This window comes from Onychomys torridus, chromosome 7 (assembly GCF_903995425.1).
Source record: "Onychomys torridus chromosome 7, mOncTor1.1, whole genome shotgun sequence".
NCBI classification, from domain to species: domain Eukaryota; kingdom Metazoa; phylum Chordata; class Mammalia; order Rodentia; family Cricetidae; genus Onychomys; species Onychomys torridus.
Genome location: NC_050449.1, coordinates 90,180,294 through 90,202,984, shown reverse-complemented (window position 1 = coordinate 90,202,984; position 22,691 = coordinate 90,180,294). Strand labels below are relative to the sequence as shown.

Genomic DNA, 22,691 nt, shown 5'->3' with positions numbered 1-22,691 from the left:
GATCCCTGGTTAGAATCCATGTGTTCTGCCTTACCTGTTCATGAACCTGGCTGGGCCACATAGTCAGCAGACTGTGGTTTCCACTGACATAAGTTACAAATTCTTCCTTAGATCTAAAGTCCATGGGATGCCACTCTGTAGAAAGTTAGCAGGAATAGAGTTCTGCCTCTTAAGTCAGAAAAACCTGGCTTCAAGTTCAGGACCTATCACACCTTGACTCCAGAACATTGGACAAGTCAGTCTCTCTGAGCCCTCAAGTGTGATGTCCACAAAATGAGGCTAATAGTAGCACTTACCAGGAGGTTGTCACAAGGAAGAACTGTGCCTGCCATCTGGGAATGACTAAGTGAACACTGGTAGGAATGGAAATGAATGTGGAGAATGAACAGAAGCCACTAATGTGTCTGAGGAGTCTGGTCAGCCTCTTGGTGCAGCCTGCTGCCTGTGCAACCTCGGACATCTCAGCCTTAAGCGTCTCAGACTGTGAGAAATGTGCCTCCTGCCAATGCCTTCCTCAGATGAGTATATATTCATCGATGGCTTGCATAAGAAAGCCAGCAAAGGACGTGTGCTTCCTTCTTGCTCTCTGTCATTACGTTTGTAGAGAGCCCGCACGGTTCTGGCACCATGTTGTCTGTACACTAGCCAGACTCAGGTTTCTGATAAACATGACCCACATAGCAGGTAGCCCTCCTCTTCTTCGTGTGCTGTCTTCATCTCTGAAGTGGGTAGAATAGTCCCAAATATCCCAACATCTTCCATATGGAGCTCTTGGTAGAAGGAAAGAGCTCTGGATTTGCATTGATGCGTGTTGTGACCAACAGGGACTCTGATGCCAACCTATCATGCAATGGGGCAGCTGTGGTCCTGGATCAATTAGAAAGCTCCTAAAGTTCAATAAAATGCCCCCCCCCCCCTGAGCTTGCTTAAGCCCAGCCAATGATGAGATCCTGGGAACTCTGAGCTGCGGTGGTTGAGGTAAGGGCAAGCAAGTGATCAGACTGTTATAATACAGAGTTGCCAGGCCAGTGAACAGTGCATCCAGGCTTCGATAGTTGAGATCAAGGCTGTTTGTCCCATTACTCAGCTGTCTGCATATTAGAAAGGCTTCTAAAGTATTAGAAAGGCTTCACAGGAGATGGCACCAGAATTGAGCTCTAAAGGTGAGTGGAATTAGCTAGGTGCCCTGAGGGGCTGGGGAAGGTGTAGTGCTGGGAAGAGTAGGGAAAACACCTACAGGAGGGCTTGCCAATTAATTGCTGTGCCGTCTAGGAATTTGTTTCCATCTACCCAAAATACCTTGCTTTGTGAGCGAAGGAGACAGACATCCACTAAGTAGTTGAAGATTTGGGGAAAAGTTATTGCCCATTAGAGTTCAATGGGGCTTCTGATGGAGACGGATAATGAAGTAGAACTTCCAGAATTTTTCAGGAGGAGTCTGTGAGGTGGTGGACCTAATGACCAAGTCCTCCTGGCCCTCAAAGGCAAAATAGGCCTCAGCAAGAAGGATCCCTTCCCCTTGCCTGTCTTAGCCTACAGTGTGTAGCAATACTCAAATATCTGAGGCTGGACAGATTCTAAAGAACAAAGGTTTATATTTACACACAGTTCTAGAGTAGGAAATTACCAGGGCAGGATGCCAGCATCAGGTCAGCATCTGGTAAAGGCCTCATGCTGTCTCACAACTGGTGGGGAGGTGAAAGGAAGATGGGAGAATGTAAGAGGAACCTGTGTGTGAGAGAGACATGGGGGTTGAACTAACTTATACTAAGCCAGTCTTGAGAGTCCTGATTTGCTCCCTCCAGCACTAACCTAGTCTCTTAACAAAACCCTTAATCTCTTTGGAGGGTGTTGCCATGTGACCTAGTCACCTTGCATCAGGCAAGTTTAGAACAAGCTTTATTTGTCTTGCTTTCGTACCAAAGCCTCTCCAGGAGGATAGATGCCAGGATGACTTTGATACCCTCTGTGTCCCCAATGTCAGTATCTGTCTCTGGCCTGAGACTCCAAATCCTGGGTCATAGAGCCAGGTTCACATAGAGTTAAGACTGGGACTTGCCTTGTCCCCTGGGCGGGAGGCTTGAATAGTGACAACAGGGTCCTCCATCTGCCATGAACTTCTTGGACAAGCCAGCTTTCTTCCAGGCTGCAAGCCAGAAGCAAATGCTGACAGTGTGTTGCTCCCACTCAGCCTCTAAGGCTTCTGGACTTCAGCCCCCTTACATCCAAACTGAATATAAGGTCTACAATGTCAAATCCCCAGGTGCTCTGTGTGAAATGCATTAATGTCACTCACACCTGTCAGCCGGGCCTTGTGACAAAGAAAGGGGAGACATCCCTGAGCCCAGGAGAGGGATGTGTCTCAGGTGAATGTTACATTCTGTCTGCATTCTTTTGGAAACTTCAAGGTGAGTAGCATTTGGGCCATCATAAGGTTTAATGCTACTATTTTAGTTATAGAGTTTATGATCATTTTTAAAAGATTTTTTAAAAAACCTGTGGAGTAATAACCACAGTTAATTTTGGGAAATTTTGAGTAATTTTCCCATAGTTGGGCAGAGGAGATGACTTAATAGGTAAAAAGAATGTGCTGTGCAAGTGAAGACTGGATTCTGAGCCTCCAGAACCCATATATACTGGGACATAGTAGGGCCCGAGTCTGTAGTCCCAATAATCCTGCAGGAAGTTGGGGGGTAGACATGGGAGAATCTCTGCAAGCTTGCAGGCCAGATAACCTGGATGACAGAACAGCAAAACCTCAGATGGGGCACAAGGCAAAGGCTAATGTGAGTGAGGTTGTCCTCTGACTACCACAGACACTATGGCACACCTGAGCCCTCATACACCACACACACACACACTCACACACACACACACACACACACACACACACACACACAGACTTGCATATACACATAGTTATCACAATCATAAACACATTTACACAAAGATAATATTATTGATAATGGTAACAATAATAAATACCCATAACCTAATAATGCAGTATTATCATCATTGTGCAGTCTCCTTTTATTCGGCCATGTGGTTCTTCCTCACTTCATGGCATATGTATGTCCCACATCATAAAACCTCACCAGCTGCATAACGTTCCTTCACAGAAGACAATGCAAATACATTTGGCAGTGTCCTATAGGCTGGTGACTGACACGCACTAGTATGGTTCTGGTTTTCTTTTCAATGCATAAATATTCTGGAGTATTGCTCTACAGTCTTCTCATTTTTATTTACTTTCTCAGGAGTGCACAGGCTAGGTCAAAGTCTAAAGGCTTTGAAGCTTGAGTCACATGTTACCAAGCACCTCACTGACCTTTTCTGATGACTCAGTGCTGTCCCCTGCAGTGAGAAGGAGTATCTCCCAGCACCACACACCTGGAAGCTGGGGTCTCCTCCGGTGTATTCAGTAGACTGGGAGTTGAACCATATTTCCCAAAGATATGAGAATTTGATTCTAACTTGAGAATACTGCCTGGTAAAATGTTAAGCCCCATGCTCTTGGGCCACTTAGAGTCAAGGGCCTTTCGTATACAATTAAGTTTTGAATCTATGTGTGACTGATAGACTAATGAGATTTATATAGCTAGAATGTGACAAAACACATACAAGCCATCTTTCAAAAAGACTGAAAATGCATGCATGAAAAACCATACTCTCCTGTCATAAATGCTATTCAGAGACATAAAAGTAAATATTCTCAAGGAACATATGCTCCATCTTACACCAATAATACATTTTTCCCAAGATAAGAAAATTGCCTGGAAAATGCTCATGTTTATTGGGCATGAGAGAGAAGCATTTCTATAAATCCATGAGAAAGTACCCTGGTTGGCTGCGTTAATGATTTCCCCTTTGGGAGAAGTATCTTTCATCAGGCTGCTCTGAACCACCTGCATCTCTTCAACATGCAGCCAGTCCCGTTGGAGAAGCATAAAGGTGGAGGTGAATGGCTCAAAGGGTGGGGGAGAGAAGCTGAAGGCCCTGGGTCTAAACACTATATGGGTCTCTTCAGTGTTGGCTGCTTGCCCTCCAATGGTCATGGAACCAGAGAGAAAGGAAGCAAAGGGGGCTGAAATGAGGTGGTACCCACCCACACTCACAATAGTGCACACTATTGGAGCACTGGAACACTCATCCTAGCATGACAGATCTGTGCAGAACAGAATGGTTCCCTTGTCCAACACATGGAAGGCCAGTGGCTGCTCTGACTGGGGTGCACATCCTGAACCACAGCAGAACAGGAGTGTGGGTCCTGGAGAGGCAACACACAGAATGAATAACAAAGCCAGTTAAGCAGAATGGCATCATCTTCATCACAAGTGGCCTTTTCTCTGGGGCTATAAAATACATCTATGCCCTCCCTAGGATCTTCCAAAGTCCCTCAGATTACCGCTCAAAGCTATGATGCACATAAGGTCTAATGAGGACAATCCTGTTTGAAGACCTGTGATCCAAAAAGAACATGGTACTTGCTATACAGAGATACAATATATAGCACAGAGTCCAGGAGCAGGGTAGCCAGTGAGCAGTCTCATTCAGGACAGGAAGGAAGGATGCCCACACTACCCATCAGTGTTACAGGACACTGACACAATCCCATCATACAAAGGTTATGAAGTTCCCTATGGGGGAAAAAGAGGGCTCGTGAAGGGACCCTGACTCCACATTCTGGTTCGACAGTATTCCTTGCTCCAACTTTGGGAAGTCCTTCCTTTTCCATTATTGACCTTGACCAAATCTGAAAGTGACAGTGGAGAGCAATGCCCTCCCAAGCAGAAGAATGACTCTCTCCACCTGCCTTCTACCTAGGAATAATGGGGGCTTAGGGTTTCTCCATAATACTCATGGGCTGTTAAAACTCTTCCCTCAGAACTATCCTCTTTGTTTTATGGTCAAAACCAATCATGTCCCTTAACCCCAAATCAATAGGGACAGAGATGTTTACCCCTACTGGAAGCAGGAAAGCATGTTCTAGAATATCACAATAACCCTGTGCTTCATCTATGGTTCTTATTAGATTATAACCCGTGTCCTGCCCTGTATGATGGAAAGAGGAAAGAAAACCTCTTTTGAGATCCCTTGATATGCTGTCCCGCATCGATGTGCCAGTGTCCAGGCTATAGAGCACCCTTAGCACATGTTCAATCACACGGTGTAGCTCTTCCTCTGTGACCAAGGCTCACGAGTGAGGGAACTTCTTGCCCAATATTGTCTGGACTTGGGTTTTCCAAGTCTATTTATGTATCCAGAGCATGTGGAAGGTGAATTCAAATGACATATTTGCCCCCTCCATGAAACTCCTTCCTACTGCAAGCTTCTGAGGCCTGAAAAAGAAGAATCATTAGAAATGTTTTAGACGATCCTAAAGTCAGCCACCATCCCATGCAGTCTACAAACAGAAATCTGAGAAGCGCAATGGTGAGGCTTGTGGGGTGTGTGCATTCTGAAGAGAAAACAGAGTCTGGACTTGCTAGTCACAGGGGACATCCCAGAAGAGAAGTTGAAAGAGATGTAGTTGGATAATGGTGTCTAGTATAGGATAGAGGGACAAAGAGAAGTAGAGAGCTTACCATAGTAATTGGTACAGGTGAGAAATGATGATGGCCGTAAGACTGGAGAGAAGACACATTGGCCTTGGGAGCCATATAACCATGGTACAGGTTTAGTAGGCTCTAAAGGCACCATGGATGTACAGCATAAAAATGTTGTGACGCTCTAAAGCTGGAGCTGAAGGCCTTGGAAGTAGGTTTTAGGAAATAGTTTGGATAGGCCCTATTTAAAGCAGAGTTTCTCAAGGGATCTTCAGGGAAGGGCTGTGGTTTCTCACAATCAGTCATGGACCAGCATGTCATGAAACAGCAAGAGAAGCAAGTTTCTTAAAAACAGGAATGAATAGCAATCCAGACTATCACCGTTAATAGACTGAACAAATATGAAATTACTCTGTGGAAGTACAGCTGGGTATCCATGCCTTCGTTCTGTCTCTGGACTTGGTAGACCTGTAGAAAGCAGGTGATGGGCTGGGTCGGGGTACAGAACATGTGAGTAGCCTCCTCTGGAACATGACCTTGCCCCCACACTCTACAGAGTGAGAGAGACATGAGGATCCACTCCCGTCTGCCAGGCAAGCCATCTCAACATGTCCTGACCTGGTGGCACAAGTTCTTCAGTGTAACAGTGACAAGCCAGGGAAGGGGACATAAGACAAGCCTGGCTGCTGGGCAGGAAGCTGCCAGAAGCTTCCAAGCAGCACTGGAATGAACCTAGAAGTATCTGCTGATGGGCGAGACTCTGACGTCTGCAGATTAAGACAGAGGAGCCAGTAATCACAGTGATGATCAAGGACAGAATGAAATCCTCTGTGTCCCCTGGAAACAGGAGAAAATGTCAGAGCAAGACCAATTTTGGGTTACTTCATCTGGCCTTCATTGGGAATATATAAAAATACTAAATAGGGTTGAGAATACAAGGTTTCCAACATTAAAGCAGTTTACAATCATGCCAATACTTGCACTCAGCCGCGGCCCCCCCCCCACAACACACACATGCACAGCATTGTGGGTGTCTATAATCCTTCCCTTTTTAAATCCTGACATCCTGTCATTTAGCTGTTGACCAGGAGTTAGAGGAATGAGAGATAGCAAGGTATGCCAATCATAAAGGTAGGAACAGATTCTTGGCATTGGGCAGCAAGAATTGTAGCATGCACATGTGTGCACACATGCATGTATGTGTGCATGTGCCCTGAGTTGGATACATGACAACCTATTTTAAAGTTATTTATTGAGTGCTTACTCAGTGTGTGACATACTGATCGAACTCTAAAATGTGGCTGGGACATAGAGGTAAATAATTGTTTCTCAGGACTGGGGGCTGGATGGAGGTAGGGCAGCCTCTCCACCAAGGCAAACCTGAGAAGCTTTCTTTCCAGAGTCACCAAGGTAGTGAGAGCAGATGGACAAGAGCCAGAACCCCAGACAGAGGGACCAGCAAGAGCATGCCCTGAGGCTTAACCAAAGATCTGGGTAAAGAGATCATGCCACCCCCCTTCTCTGCTTTTGTAGTTAATTATCTCTTTTAGTAGGAATTAAAAGGTAGTAAAAATGCTATTGCTAAAATAAAATATAGCAAATGGCAAAGGGTCGGTCATAAAGGAAGAGAGGGGAGTCCTTACATTTGTAATTGAGTTCACAGAGTTTGTGTTGTGTTTCTTTTTAAATGGTTTCTGTGTGTAATTGTTTTTAATTGGAAAAGAGAAAGGCAAATAATTTAACGCTCAGACACTCAGAATGTATGTGCCTATGCATATCAGGCACAGGGCTAAGTGGTTGGCATTTATTATCTCATATAAACACTTTAATTGACTCTGAACTAGGTGTTTGCATGAATAAATTCGCACAGAGAAGGAAATGACTTGCCCCCAGGAGTAAACAGCAGAGCTGAGATCACACCAGAGCTGGCTTCAAAGCTCTAGTCTTGGCAGTTATGCCTGGTGCCTACCTTTGGGACAGTTAGTGTTCCCATTCTACAGATGAAGAAACCAAGGCTTAGAAAGGCTAAAGAATGTGACCAATGAGAGCTGGCATGTCATTTGTGCGTTCTGGTGCAAATGGAAGTCAGGGGCCTGTTGTTTTAAAATCATTGGGGATTTAAATAATTAAGAATTTAAAGACAGTGACAGCTAACCAATCAACCAGGCCCTTTTGAGCAGTAGCTCAGATTTCATGCCTTGTCACATTTCCAGACTCCTCAGTGACTCCAACTCCTGCCTCCCTCCAACAGAGGAAGAAGACCCGGGACATGGCTGATGAGATTGAGATGGGAAAAGAAAATCAGCTCAGAAAAGCAAAGAATACTTTCTGAATTCTAGTTTAGGGCTCAGGTCAATCCAGTACACCAACTGGCTTCAGTCTGGCTGTAAAATTCCCAGGCAAGTCATATACCCTCTGGCCAGCCCAGCTTCCCTAATGCTTCTTCTTCATGGGGATTGTTAGGACTCAACTTGAGAACAGCACTCCTCACTTCTCCAGAGGGCTGGTTGCAAGGATAGCAGAGCCTGCCTTCAGATTCCTGTGGATTCATGAGAAGAAGGCAGCTTTCAGATGCTAATAAAGACAGCCCATATTTCCTGAGCCCTGCCGAGTTGAGCTTCTAACTGGTACCATCTCAGGGCATAAAAGCCTCGTGAGATACAGCTGCAATCTCTCCCAGTTTTGCAGAAGAAATGGAGCACGGAAAAGTCTCACAGCCTGCCAGTGGTGCAGCAGCTGGTAAGTAGAGGAGGCAGTGTCTGCACTCAGGACCAAGCTGCTCATTCTATACCATATAGTCTACCAATCCCTTGGTCCTGCCTGAAGTGGAGCCCAGGTGCTGAGGGAGGGACTCCTCCTGAGGAGCCACAAGGAGAGAGGATTCTGGGAATACACGGATTTCAGATGTCAGTTTTTGTCACCCTCTTCCACACAGGCCTTTAAAGACTGTTTTGTACATAGCCAAGGTTTCTCTCCCAGGCCACCTGCCTCCAGCACTCCTTTCTAGCCTGTGCTCATGGCAGGACCTCTAGCTTGTGCACACTCTGAGTCATGCCAGGCTGCTGGGTTCTTCAAACCAGGGTTGGGTGAACTTCACATCTTCCTCCACCTATATCACACCGCTTGAACTTACACAGCCCTGGGAGAGCCATATATATTAGAGTTCTCCGTCCTTCAGACTTCTGCTGAGTCCACAGTATGGTATGAGCTGTATCTTACATTTTCTGTGTTTTGATGCTTTGATATCTAGGGCTTCGCTTACCCTGTAAAATGCAAACCAGTCAATCCAAAGCCTACCATAAACTTTCCATAGCTGGCCCTCACACTGTTGCCCACCCTCTGCCTGCCCCAATAACTCAGACATGGTTACCATACCACTAAGCAGAGCCTTGGTACCCTAGAGGCCTCTAAAATTCCAAAACTAGCCAAGGCTAGCCTACATGTTCTACTGTCTTTTACTGATCCTTCCCATGGAAGACACAGTAAAACACCTTGACTGCAGTTTCTGCCGTACTCTGCCTCTCCAGTGGCACTGCTTCTTCTGTGTGTGGTCACTGGTTTCCCTGGGGAAGCTGTGTGGATAGCAACATCTCCAGCAGCAATTGTATCCTGATGTGTTGGCCTTACATTCAGTAACGATGGTAAAAACCTGTATTTAAGCAAACAGCCTAGCCACTTCCTCCAGGAAGCCCTCTAGTTCCTCGGCAGTATAAATTTCCTCTTTGCTCCTTGCAGCCTGTTTGTTGTCCCTATCAGCCTTAAGCTGGCATGTGACTGTGGCTTTCCTGAAAGAGGTGAGGACTCTGTCTCCCATCCCCCAAGTCCTGTCTGGTACATAGTAGGAGCTTAGTAAGTTCACAATATGTGGAATAATGACAAGAAACCTATGTACATGATGATGGGAACAGCAACAGCCTCCACGAGTGGGGTTTGGAGCTCTCCCAGAGCAACTGCATTTGAGTGATCCTCACTGTGCACCGAGAGAAATGAGACTCAGGGGAGTCCAGTGAGTTAGACCTCACATCCAAGACCTCACATCCAAGAGCACAAGCTGGCAGAGCCAGTTTGAGCACCCATCTGTCCAGATGCAGAGATGCACTCTGAAAGTTGACTGAATTGTGGTAGACGGAGGTTCGGACCCCTGTGTGTTCTCCTAGCGGAGCTGACACCCTGCACTGATTGATTACGGGGTAGCTTGCAGGAGTGCTCTGATACTCTGAAAATGAAGACTTGGGCCCAGGCTAGCACTCCAATGAGTATTTAGAGCTCAGCCTGGGTATTTCCTTGTCCTCTCTAAACACGTGTTTATGTCTCTTCTCTGGCCCTGAAATGAAATCTAAATCTCTTATGTAGCATTTTCCCTCTGACTTTCACTTAGCTGATGCAGCCTTCTCCTTCTTTACCCACTGTCCCAGTTTAGATGCACAAGATGGCCACTACTTAACCAAGATATCGTGGTAGCTTCTTTTGGTAGCAGGGCAAGACCATTGGTGCCCAAATCCAAGTTACCAAGTTTCTTTTAGAGAAAGCACTGAAAAATTCGTGTTCAAAACTATTCAGGGAACTCCCTTCTCACCTTCCCACTCCACTATCCCAACATCTGGCAGATTCCCAGCTTATAGGAATTCAGAAACTTCCCAGGAGACCTGATGCTCCTTCAGCTGCCCAGAGCTAAGGCTGGGAGGAGCTGGAGGCATCCGGGCATGTATAGCTAGCGAAAGAGAAGAGATCGTCTAGGCCAAGTCTGTGCCTGTCCCTTCCATCCTTCTGTGACACTCCTGAAGGCCAGGTTGGAACAACGACTTCAAGGTCTTGGTAGAAAAGCCACAAAGCCCATGCTTTCTGGAAATCTCTGATTGGCTTCTTTTCAAGTCCAGGCATGTGAATGTGTAATTTCTAGGTGGTTACTAGTCTCCCAGTAAGGAAACGTGTGAGCCCTAAATTTAGCAAGAATTTTAATAAAATCATCATGTTTCCAAATCCTTAATCCACAGAAAGGCGTTTAAATCCCAACGCTATTCCTCTCTGCACATCCTCAGGAAAACTGGCAGGGTAATTTAGGTCTCTTATTAAAACAGCAGGCAGTCGACTTCTGTTCACTAAGAAAAAAAATTGAATCAGTTAATAAACCAGCAACTAGACCCTTCACAGATCAACAAGATTTTTTGTTTACAAGGAGGACGGTTCAGAGGCATTTGGGAAGCTTGTGACCCCAGAAGTGAGATATTCATTCTTACAGAGGCATCCTGGGAAGGTCCCCGAGTTGGACCCTTAGACTTCACTGTCTCTTTCGAGGCTCACGATGAGCCCAGAAGCAGATGGAATCGTTTCAGATGAGGCAACAGAGGCTATGAGGTGACAGTGACTTTGCTAAGTCACATGTCTGCATTTGGAGAAGTTGAGAGTCAAGTCAAATCTCTCCAGTCTTCTAGATAAGAATGGATCCCCAGGCCTCATGAAGCCACAGCTGAAAATTGGTGTGACTTCCCCAGGGTCACACAACTCTTTTGTAAAATCTCCCACACTGAGCCTGGGGATAGCCAGAACTGAGAGAACTGCTATTTTCACAGATTCGTTTTGACCGTGGGTGTGCACAGAGCCCAAGAGTGGATTGCTGTCACTGCTGTTGTCCTCATGTTTGTCTCAACATTATTCCAGAGGCCATGAATTTACTGACTGCCTCAAAGTCAGGCTGCAGCCAACCACACTCCTTGGTCCTTTGCCAGTAACAGGATTATCCCTTTAAGGAACCAGGGCAAATAGGTCTTTAAAAATGAATCTGTAAAAAAAAAAAAAAAGGCAGTTGTCTTCAGTTCTGGTGAATTCTCAGGCTCAGCAGGGATCTTCTGCGGAAAGAGTTGTGTGGCCCTGGGCAAGTCACACCAATTTTCAGCTGTCAGCTTCCTCATTTGTGCAATTAAGGCAATAATGTCTCCACACTGGGTCCCAGGGAGGACTCAATGAAAGCGCAGATGTGAAAGTGCTTGGTGGATGAACTGACCAATAATCATTTCCTGGCGCATCATTTAATAAGGGATAACTTCACAGCAATGTATCTTTTGAAATGCTGTGTTTGATGGTGAAATAACCCTGTTTTTTAATTCCCTCTCCCAAGATTCTGAGTAGTTGTTGCAAATTTATGGAAACCACTCGCCTCTGAAGGGCAGATGATTTCCTTGAAGCTCCATAAAATGAGGAGGAATAGACATGTCATGGGGTAAACTCTGGGTGGCATGCCTTCCCGTTGGCTCTCTGAGGCCCTCCCCAGCCTCTTTTTGCAAGAGCGGGAGGTGTTTGTGTAAGCTTCCTACCTTCCTCCTCTCTCAAGGACGCTGTGCTCGGAAAGCTTCATCGATTTCTTTTACTGGATAGTGGCAATTTTGCCTGTCCCTCGTAACCCTCAGAAACAAGCCTTGTGAGGTCACCAAAGCAACTGGCAGTGTGCTACTTTTAAAGCTCTTTTGTACCTGACTTTTCCGTAATGGCCAGAAGAGGGTCCAGCCCTCCCAACCAAGGGGGTGTCCAGAGGCTGCTGGCCCGGCCTTCCACTGGCTTTCCAGCATGATTTAATGTCTGCTCTGTTTGTTCTCTTTCTGTGATATTTGAAATGGGATTTCTCATCAGAAATAGCCATTCAGATAGCTAAATCAGGAAGATGGCTTCGAAGCCCACGGGATAAATGAGAGTCAGCTCTGTGACCAAAGTCCATGTAGGCTAGGGGAGGATTTTTACACTTGCAGACCTCTGCAGTTGAACTCACACCAAAGTCTCCTTCACAAAACCATTTGCAACTCACTGAGAGGATTCCAGGAGGGAGGAGAGAAAGCAGGCCATCTCCTTGATCTTGTTTGGAAGGAAGCAGATTCCTCCATTTCAGCTATGGACCAAATGCCTTGCCAAAAGCAGAAAAGCCAAGTGTTCTGTGCTGCTGTGGGGAGGGGCGGTTCTGAAGGACTGAAGACAGGGTCGTAGGATGGGACAGCAGCAGGGAGTTGTTGATGGGCTTTGTATTCTGGCTGGGGCTCAAGAGTGCAGCAGTAAGTTCTGTAGCCTTCTCCAGATCCTCCCAGCAAATATTTCCTGCACTAGGAGCTAGCTGTGGAGAATTCAAAAGCAAACAGCGCAACTCTGCTTTTAAGGAATTCCCAGTTAGTAAGGGAGACAAGCCACAGGTGGATAGCTTCAGTATGCTGTCTTGGGGGATTCAGGGCACTTTCTTCTGCTAGCTAACAAGAATCTGGGCCAGGCACCTGCAACAGAATTCAGTTACCTCCCAAACTTGAGGCCTAATACTTCATGATAAAGAGGTGAGCACTGTGGGAACATGACAGGGGCATCTACCTGGATGGGAAATCTCAGAAGGATGCATGGAGAATGTAGCAGGAGGGAAGGAGATACCAGGTAGAAGAAACAGCATGATCAAACACAGTGGCGTGAAACATTTTGTATCTGGGACACATGACTAGCTAGTTGCGGATGCCTTCTTAGAATACTATGGCTCTCAGACAAAAACCTTTCCTTTCCTCTGTTCTAAGGCTTGTTCTTGGGATTGACTGGGGACTGTGGATTCCAATTGGTGCAGAGGGCTTTGTGGGTGTGATTGGTCTAGTCTCAGCTCCTGGAGGCTGTAATCGGGTCTATTTTCCTTTGTGGGTTTGGATGTACTCACCAGAACACCTTCCCATAGTCAGTTCTCTGGGATTGAACGTCACAATCATGATATGCAATTTCCACACATGATGTGACTTTTAATAATCCCTGTCAAAAGCAGCTGGTTAACATGGGAGCTCTGAGCTAAACCTGACTACATGGTTATCTAGAACATGTTAGGGATCTGTTACAAGCAGGCGTTCCTCACCAGGAAACCTCCATCAGAACCCCCGTTATATACAGGATTACATTATAACACTTGACCCTCATTCCAGCTCCTTAAAACTTGTGTCAATGTTTCTGCTATACTGATGAGGTGCCTGCAGCTGGGAAGCCTTTAGAACCTGCCAAACTGAGATCTTTGCTGCCACTACACCAAGTAGAGCACATCAGTCCTTGGCATTCAGGCCTCAAGTTCATATGAGAACATTCTATCTAAAGGTGCTTTGCCATCTCCATCCTGATCAGCCAGCACAGCCCTATTCATCACCTACCTCTCTCTCTCATTCCTGACTTCTTCACCGTTGCATCCAAATGCTCAAGGCAGGGTGTGGCATATAGAAACACCAAACAAATGGCTCATCAGGAAAAGAAGCCACCTGGCTGGTCCCTAAGGCCAGATTTCTTCATGTATCTCTTTGATGAATGCCAGTGTCCCACTAGGGACTCATGTGCCTGGTGGCTGCACACTGACATAAAGTCCCACAAATACAGGTGACATCAGGCATTTCGTAGATTTCTATTTCTGCTTGGCAAAGGGACACCATATAATGATGTTCTATACAACAAACACCTGGGACTTGTCAACTGCTTCACCCATAGTTTACATCCTTCGCTGACCCCACTCCCCCTTCTGCCTTTAAGTATGGTTGAGAGTGGCTGCACAGCCTCTCAGAGGTATCCTTGCAGTGTGGAACTCCGGCTGTCGTCAGGGACCGTGCATTGTCCGTCTCCGGGAGCTTGCTTTGTCTTGAATCAGTGGCTCTGACTTTCTATTGCTGCTATTATGTATCAATCAATTCCCCGTGAACCCATTCCGTGTTTATTCTCCTTGATTGCTCTGTTCTTCTGCACGACCATTTTGATTGTGATTTTTGCTTCTCTTCAATGCTTTATCACCTCACAATTATTTTCCTGCTGAAAAGCAGTGACAGGGTGATCATCTAGACTTGAGTCACAGTTGCTAAGGTTTGAGAATCCTTCCACTCTCCTCTGTAACCTCACGGAAGCCTTGGAGGACCATGCTTCCTTTTGTTTTGAAATAAAACATGTACGTTCCTAATAATCATCATATGAGTCAATGCTGGTGGCCATGTCAGAGGAGCAGCAGGTGGCAATTGAAGTTCAAGGTGTCAGTCCACCAGGAGACCACTCCCTGATGGGTGAATCTCAGATAGGCAAGGACCCGTGACCACAGAGCCTGGAATGTCTTTTGCTTCTGCTGTGCCTTTCCATGTTTGCTGCTGCCATCTTTCTCTGGTATCTGGATGGGTGTAGGGGATCCCCACTGCCTGTAATGCAGTGTGGTTATCTCGTGGAAAAATCCCGTTCTTAACTGGGCATTTTTACCTGTGGGTTACTATGAAGATGATTTCTTCTTATGTTGTACTGGCTGATTGATAACAATAATAATAACGTTAGTTTAAATAGAGTTTTGATGATAAAAATATAAACAAGGAAATGTCACACAGCCAGAATACATGAGTTTCTATTGAGAAGCCATATAGACTGTGGCTTAGGTTAATGATTAAGAAAAACAATTGAGTCCCAATAGCCCGGTAGTACCCACAGTTTAAACTCTTTTAATCTTAATGTTGGGAGGTGTGTTTACAGGTTTCAGAGTGTATCATAGCTGAATCAAAGCTTTGAAAATAAATTTAGACTAAGACGTTTTCATCAAATAGCTTTGAGGTAAAAACCCAAGAAGACAACCTAAAGTTTTTGAAAGGCATATAGTTAAATGAGGCACTTGTTAAGGCCAGGGAACAAAAACAAAGCAACCTACCTGATTATTATTAGCTGACATGCCTTTCTTGCTAGGATTGGTTGATGACCAAAGGTGATGATTAATTCCTTGTACCCATTTCCCCCTAGTCTCCTAATATAGAAACTGTTGATAAGTGGGTATGCACCCTAAAGATTTAAAGTAGAGCTGACTGATTCTTTTTCGTATTATGAAAGTTTAGACTTGTGATTCCTTTAAGATTCCTTATAAGATTACCTTTCATGGTAAGTAATAAAGTAATTGGCTCTTTCTTTGTAACTGAAAAATGCAGCCTGCCAGTAAAAGACCCGACTGGGAAGAATACGGTGCTTGCCCACGTAGTTAATCTGTAACAAGTTGCTTGGATAGGAATGTATGTGGGTTCTTGGGATAATTTGTTTTTCACCTGTAATACATAAAATGTTTAATCATGTAAGGGAAAACATGCTATTTTTTACTGTTTGTTTTGTATTCATTGTAACTATTCACTTGAAAAACAGAATGTAACCACACTGTAATTCCTATATTTCCTGAAAAATGTTGTTGGGGTATATAAGCTGTAAAAAAAAAAAAAAAAAAAAAAAAAGTATACAATAGAAAGAACACAGGAAAGAATACAGAAGAGTAGAGAATAAAGAGGAAACCATCATGAGAGAGTGTGAGTGTCTTTTCCCCTAATGCCCTCAGATAGAAAAGTCTAGAATGCGCTGATGCCATGGATTCCTTTTGAGTCCTGTGCTGCTGGAGGCTGGGCTCCCGGGCAGGGAGAGGTAAAATGGGGGAGATGGGGTAAGACACAGCTCTTCAAACTGCCTCCAGTAATGCACATAAACGAGAAAAGGAGAGAGAGCGTGCTAGCATCGGCTCCCCCACACCATTGGTCCTGCTTTCCATCCCTTTCAGATGTTCCTCTCACCATTTCACAGAGACACACAAACTCCAAGTGTTCCCCCATTCACTGCCACCAGCAAACAGCAGACATCTTCAAGGTCAAGTGACTCAGTCATCATAGTACTTGCATGAGATATGCTAAGGCTTTCTTTCTGCCTTTTCCATGCATCCCTGATGTTTTTTTTTTTTTTTTTTAATGCTGTGCCTCATGCTATTTCCCCCATAATACATAGTGAACAGGCAGGTAGATGACCAAGGCGTATATGTATCTGTATTCTGTCTAGTCTTCTGGGACTCAGTGCAGCTGGATACATACAGCCTTCTGGTTCACCTGCTATTTTCTTAGGGCAGGGTAGGATCTTTAGTCCAGCAAATGTAAAATTTCCTTTATCCTCAGACTGTTCACTAATCTATTTGTTGAAACAAATGATTTATGGGAACGAATTTATCTTTTTAAAACAAGTGGTCTAGCAGGACTGACTGTAACTGATTTAATCTTCTTGTTTATTCAGACTGGACCAAAAGGATTGAGTACCAGCCTGGCTCGGGGAGCATGCCCTTGTTCCCCAGTATCCACCTGGAGACGTGTGATGGCGCTGTGTCCTCCCTCCAGGTCACCGCCGAGCTGCAGACTAATTACATCGGCAAGGGCTGTGACCGGGAGACCTACTCTGAGAAATCCCTTCAGAAATTATGTGGTATGCTTTGCTTTTGAGAATTTGTTCAATTAATAGCTTTCAAGTGATACATACAAACGAAGTTTATCTAATTATACCGGAGAGGGTTGGGGTGGGAAACCAGTCTTGCCTACCTGCATCAGCCCTCCTGGATGGATATTTGCTTAGGGCAGAAGGGTCAGAAAACCCAGCTTTTGGCCTCAAACACAACGGCTTTAGAGTCTGTTTGCCTGACGTGTGGCTTTAGGCAAGCAGCATGACGAAACTTCTATTCTTCACTGGTAAGACAGGGATTAAATGGCAAAATCCAGTTAAAAGTTTCTGGCACAGAGCCAAGTGACACTCAGATCCTTCTGCCATGCTAGGCTGTGGAGAGCTGCTTGCCTAGGGCCGTTATAGAGAGTGGTACCAGGCACCTGCAAAATCGTTCAACTCATCTCCACTAAGCAACTACATAATTTTCAAGGCCTGATGCAAATGGAATGATTAAGGATTTTAATATAGGGACAGCAAAACACTAAATAAACTGTCTGAAGCTAAACAGCTGCTCAGGGTACAGAGCAGTGAGGCTGAGTCCGGCTATCCATAGCAGAGCAGCTCCAGGTAGGATGGAGGTGGGTGCAGAAAGATATTCACACGTGGAGGCAAAAAGGAGGTGGGCAAGGGATTATTAATGGAGAGGGAGAGTGGGCTGCAAGAAAGGAGAAAGGCCAGGAGTTACTGATAGAAAACAGGGCTGGTAAGAGGACACCATGGAGGGTGGCTTAGAAGAAGCCTGCCTTTGGTGAACACCCAGGGTGTATATCTGGTGACTCTCAGAATATGATCTTCGTTTGGTTTCCACGTGTTTACTGTAAGGAGAATTTATTCACTCCGCTTTAAAGATGGAGAACTTGGGGAGTCAAGGTATGAAAATTGTTGAAGTTTACACAGATAGAAAGTATCAGAGAGAGGGTTTGAAAGCCAGTCTATCTGAACGTAGGGTCATTAGCATTTATCACAGCCAGCCTGGTCCCGAGAGAGCTGAACAGGAGCTCTCCAGTGAGTCTGTGAAGGAGAGGCTAAAGAGCCTGTGGGTGGGGCCAGTCTACATGCACCAGTCTAAGCTGGTGGCTACTGTGTTGATGGAGTTCTTCACCTCGCTTGGACATATAACACTTCTCCCTGGTTCTCTCCAGGAATATCTAGGGACTCGCTTGCAGCTCTCCACTTTCACTATGGGAACTAAGGAAAAGACTCCTTCCCACAGTGGGCTGCATTGGGCAGTAACCACACCTCTTCAGAAGGAAAGTGAGGCCCCTCTGTGTACAGTTCAGTGTGTCACCTCTGTGAAAGCCTCCACCACTGTCTTTGGGAAAATTTTTCATTCTTTGTTCTTGCCCAAAGAATCAAGTTAAAACTTTAGAACCAAAATAAACCCCAAGTAGTCAGCAAATTCTGTTCATCATACCAGTAGGCTTTTTGGGAGGGTCTGTGGGGATGCCTGCCTCTCTGAACAATTCAGTAGATTGAGGGAAAATAGTGTTTCAAACAACTATTTCAAAGGTGGATATATAGGAAGTTGCAATGCTCTCACAATGCTTCAAATCCAGTCTCTACATAGTTCACAGAAGCCATATAACATGACATCTTACTTGGAATGAATATCCCTTTACATTCTCCGTGTACCTGGAGTGTCAGTGAATTTGACCCCACATGGCCACCTTGGGTTATAGTCATTCCTCTGGCTTAGAAGGAAATGATGAATCGGCTTGTTAAAGATCAGAGGGCCCCAGGGCACATGCTTGTGACTTGATTTGGAATGTTGCTGGGGAGAGATGGGAGATACAGAAAGTGCAAACAGAGTTTTGAGGGAAGAAAGAGCAGAGCAAAATTGCATGTGGTGTGCTGGCATCTCTCTCCATCTGGACCACCAGCCTCTCAGGCTAACCCAGCTGGGGAGACAGTTTGCCCAGGTGTTCTCACTCTGGCTTCAGGAGCTTCCTTTTGAATGAGACAGGCTGTTTCTCTCTAGCCGCCTTCCTAGTAGCACCGCCTGCCACTCTTATGGGATCCCTACCCCGTAACCATGGTGGCCAGATAAGTCATGCCTCAGCTCAAACACCTTATCTCTGATTGGCCTGGAGTAGAATGCAGTAAAACAGGGCAGAAGCAAAGGGTAGAACATCAGAAGTCAGGCCCTCTGGGGTCAAAGGAAAAGGCAGGGGCTGGGTCATGCCCAACACACAGGCTGGATAATACAGTCTGACTCTTGTGGGCACCATGGTTCCTGCTGACAGACATCTGTGCTTTCAGTAGATGGCAGAAAGCTTTCTAGCTGTGTTTCCCAACTAGAGAGCTGCTGTGACACTTTAAACCTCAGCACTCATGCATTTTTCATCCTACAAATCTTTATTGACTCTGGAGAGAAACAGAGAGAGCAATTAGGATGTTATTACCATAGTCTGAGCAACAGATAATGAGTTCTGAACCAGGGGAGTGGCAGAAGGGATGAATGGAGGAGAGCTAATAGACAAGATCGGCAAGATTTAATGAGTGGTTAGCTGTTGGAAGGAAGAGAGAAGGGATCTAAGGAACCAGAATCAGTGACGGGGGCCACACTCTAAACTAGAAACCAGGAGCAAGTGTACATTTATGGGACAGTCACCTGCCAAACCCCACATTCCAACCTGGAAGCCCCCATTCCAGCCTCCTCTCACTTCTCCTGAGGGTCTGCCTCTACCCTGCAGTCCCATCCCTGTAGTTCCTTTCATGCTCGTGTTCTGTCCCTTTTCCTTGTTGCTTCTCATCCCCAAGTCTTCACTTTTCCCTCCCCAGCCCTTCCCTTCAGTCACTAGTCACTTGTTCCCAGTTAGGTCAAGTCTTATGTTGCTTCTGTGGTAGCTGGGGCTCCGCAGCATCCTCTGTGTGAGTGTGATTGGACAGTGATCCAGCATCCTCTGTGTTAGTGTGGCTGCACAGTGACCCAGTATCTTCTGCGTTAGTGTGGTTGGACAGTGACCCAGCATCCTCTGTGTGAGTGTGGCTGCACAGTGACCCAGTATCTTCTGCGTTAGTGTGGTTGGACAGTGACCCAGCATCCTCTGTGTGAGTGTGGCTGCACAGTGACCCAGCATCCTCTGTGTTAGTGTGATTTTGGACAGTGACCCAGCATCCTCTGTGTTAGTATGGTTGGGCAGTGACCCAGCATCCTCTGTGTGAGTGTGGCTGCACAGTGACCCAGTATCCTCTGTGTTAGTGTGGTTGGACAGTGACCCAGTATCCTCTGCGTTAGTGTGGTTGGACAGTGACCCAGCATCCTCTGTGTTAGTGTGGCTGCACAGTGACCCAGTATCTTCTGCGTTAGTGTGGTTGGACAGTGACCCAGCATCCTCTGTGTGAGTGTGGCTGCACAGTGACCCAGCATCCTCTGTGTTAGTGTGATTTTGGACAGTGACCCAGCATCCTCTGTGTTAGTGTGGCTGGACAGTGACCCAGCATCCTCTGTGTTAGTATGGTTGGGCAGTGACCCAGCATCCTCTGTGTTAGTGTGACTGGACAGTGACCCAGCATCCTCTGTGTTAGTGTGGCTGGACAGTGACCCAGCATCCTCTGTGTTAGTGTGGTTGGACAGTAAACCAGCCAGGCTTCCAAGAGGTGCAGTGAGTGACTCCTGATGAAGGGAAAAGAGAGCAGGAGCTGATGCTTCTGATGTCAAAAGGCACCTGATCAAATGTGGCAGCACTTGAGATGGACCTGGAGAAACACTGGATGGCAGACATTTGCTTCTTGTGATTTAAACATGGAAGTACTTCCTTCCATTCTGTTTTGGAACAATATAGTGGAGCTCCCTGGACCTACATCTCCTCCAGATTGTGGACCAGACACAGATTAAGCTGATTCCATCTTCCATGTTCCTCATGAATCCAAGTTTCTTAGAAGAGGTGGCCAATTGCCTGTTACCTTTTCCAACTTCAGGAATTTAGATGATGGTCCTGTCTTGGGACCAGGCTTTCCAGATGTGAAATGTCACAGCACTGTATTGAGAATGACGTGCAAGAAGCAACCCTCAGGGAAACCTCTCAGCCAGATCAAATTTGACATTAACAATGGCCCAAGAAAAGGTTCCCTTCCTTGACCCTATGTCACTACATATTATATGAAATAGAAAAGTACTTTGTGGTGCATATGCCCTTTTGTAACACAGAGGCCAGGCTGTTCCTCAGGGGATCAAGAGCTCCTGGCAGCTGGCCACTACTTCCTGAACACAATGCTAAGGGCAGCTGTTTTGTTTGTAAGTCAAGAGTTCCCAGGATAGGTCCTGTTGAAGGAAAGGTCACGGTATATGAGTGTGCTATTAAAATCAAGTGATCCCTAAACCAGAGCAGGGTTGATAACCAAACCCTATGTTCTGCAGATTTATACACTGGTGAGCCAGGGGATTCATTCATACATGGATTACTTCAACAAATGTTTTTGTTTGTCTAAATGCTGTGTAACTCTTAATAATAATATAGAACCATCTATAACATGAAACCACCTAATAATTTGGTTTCTTAGGAAGACAGACATGTTAAAGGGAGTTGCAGAGCAGCACTTAGGAAGTATAAGAGGTCATGGTTTTCTATGATAGCTCGAAGCTAGCAGAGCTTGTCCAAAGAATCCCCATCAGTGACTCTGATGCCCTCAGGGTCCCACCTATCTAGGAAGCCATCGTGGGTGCTATTTCCTGGATGACAGTAGCAGCCCCTTAGTCTTTGCAAAGCTTTGTTTCATAGAACTTCTCTTCAGTAGGCTTGGGATCAGGTTAATTTACTAATCTGATAGGACATAAGCACAGGGCTGTACACACTGATTAATTATGATGGCATGAGCATCTCTCTGAATATGCTTGTTCCCTGGAGGCGACTTAAGCAACTACCATACCACTGCCTTCCTTTGAGAGAAGAGTTTTGCCTACAATGACATTTTCCAAGATGGTCATTAACTAAGTAGATGTCCATGGCCCTAGCCCAGGAGTCTGGCTACCTACCTGTCAATCAAAGCCCAGCTTGTTTCACCTAGAAATCCAAGTTTCTATTCTCAAGGCCTTCAGACCTCAAGCATGTAGACAGAAAAAATGGAAACCACAATTACCTACATCATTTGCTTCTGTGAATTATCAGTAAGAATGGTCATCCAGGTTATGCTTCAATAACAAATGACCTCACAAACTCATTGGCTTAAAATAACAATGATTTCTCATTCCTACCACATGTTCTCCTTGGATTGGACAAAATCCCAGCTAATGGAGTAGCCTCTTTCTAAAACACAGTTCATCCCTGGAAAGATGAAAAAAATTCATGGTGAATTGTAGGCTATCACTTAATACTTCTTTTATGATATGATACATCACTTGCATTCACATTTCTCTGGACATGTGGTTGAGTTGCTATTATGGGTCAGAGAAGTATGTCATGCATACATATTCTTCTATCACCCAGGCCCAATGGTACACCAGGCACTTGAAGAGGGCCTTCCTGGGTTCTGCCAAGAATCTTTACCCTGATCTGCTCTACCCACTTAACTGTTCCTCCAAGCAAGTCAAAGCCTTACTGGGTCCCTAAAAGTAGAGCCATTTCTGTGTGACTGAAGGTTGTGAGCTCATGGCTTAGCTTAGACATTGAATACACATTTATGGAGATGATAAGGAGGGATATCATGCATCTGCTCATTGCTCACCCTGTGTCTTTCTGAGAATACTACAGAATGAGCCTTGATCTTAGATGAGACTGTTCTTCTCTCAAGATCCTCCCACTTAACTTCATCCCTTCCTACGCCCTGCAATGGACTCTGAAAGCGCCATGCACATCACTCTTGCCACAGTCCCACTTTGGAATGCTAGAGGATGCTGCCTATCCACATTCAGGCCATGTACAGCAGAATTCAGACCTAAGTGACCACCCATCCATGAACTTATTTGAC

At 45.5% G+C, this 22,691-nt stretch overlaps 1 protein-coding gene across 4 annotated transcripts in view; it reads left to right on the top strand.

Annotated features, from left to right (window-relative positions):
- The window catches only part of Clstn2 (calsyntenin 2), a 608,806-nt gene that overhangs the window by 491,425 nt on the left and 94,690 nt on the right, over positions 1 to 22,691 (top strand). For all 4 annotated transcript variants that reach the window (XM_036191651.1, XM_036191650.1, XM_036191654.1 and 1 more), the window contains exon 6: positions 16,584 to 16,769. In XM_036191651.1, coding sequence (XP_036047544.1) covers positions 16,584 to 16,769 — 186 coding nt within the window. The remainder of the gene's footprint in view (positions 1 to 16,583; positions 16,770 to 22,691) is intronic.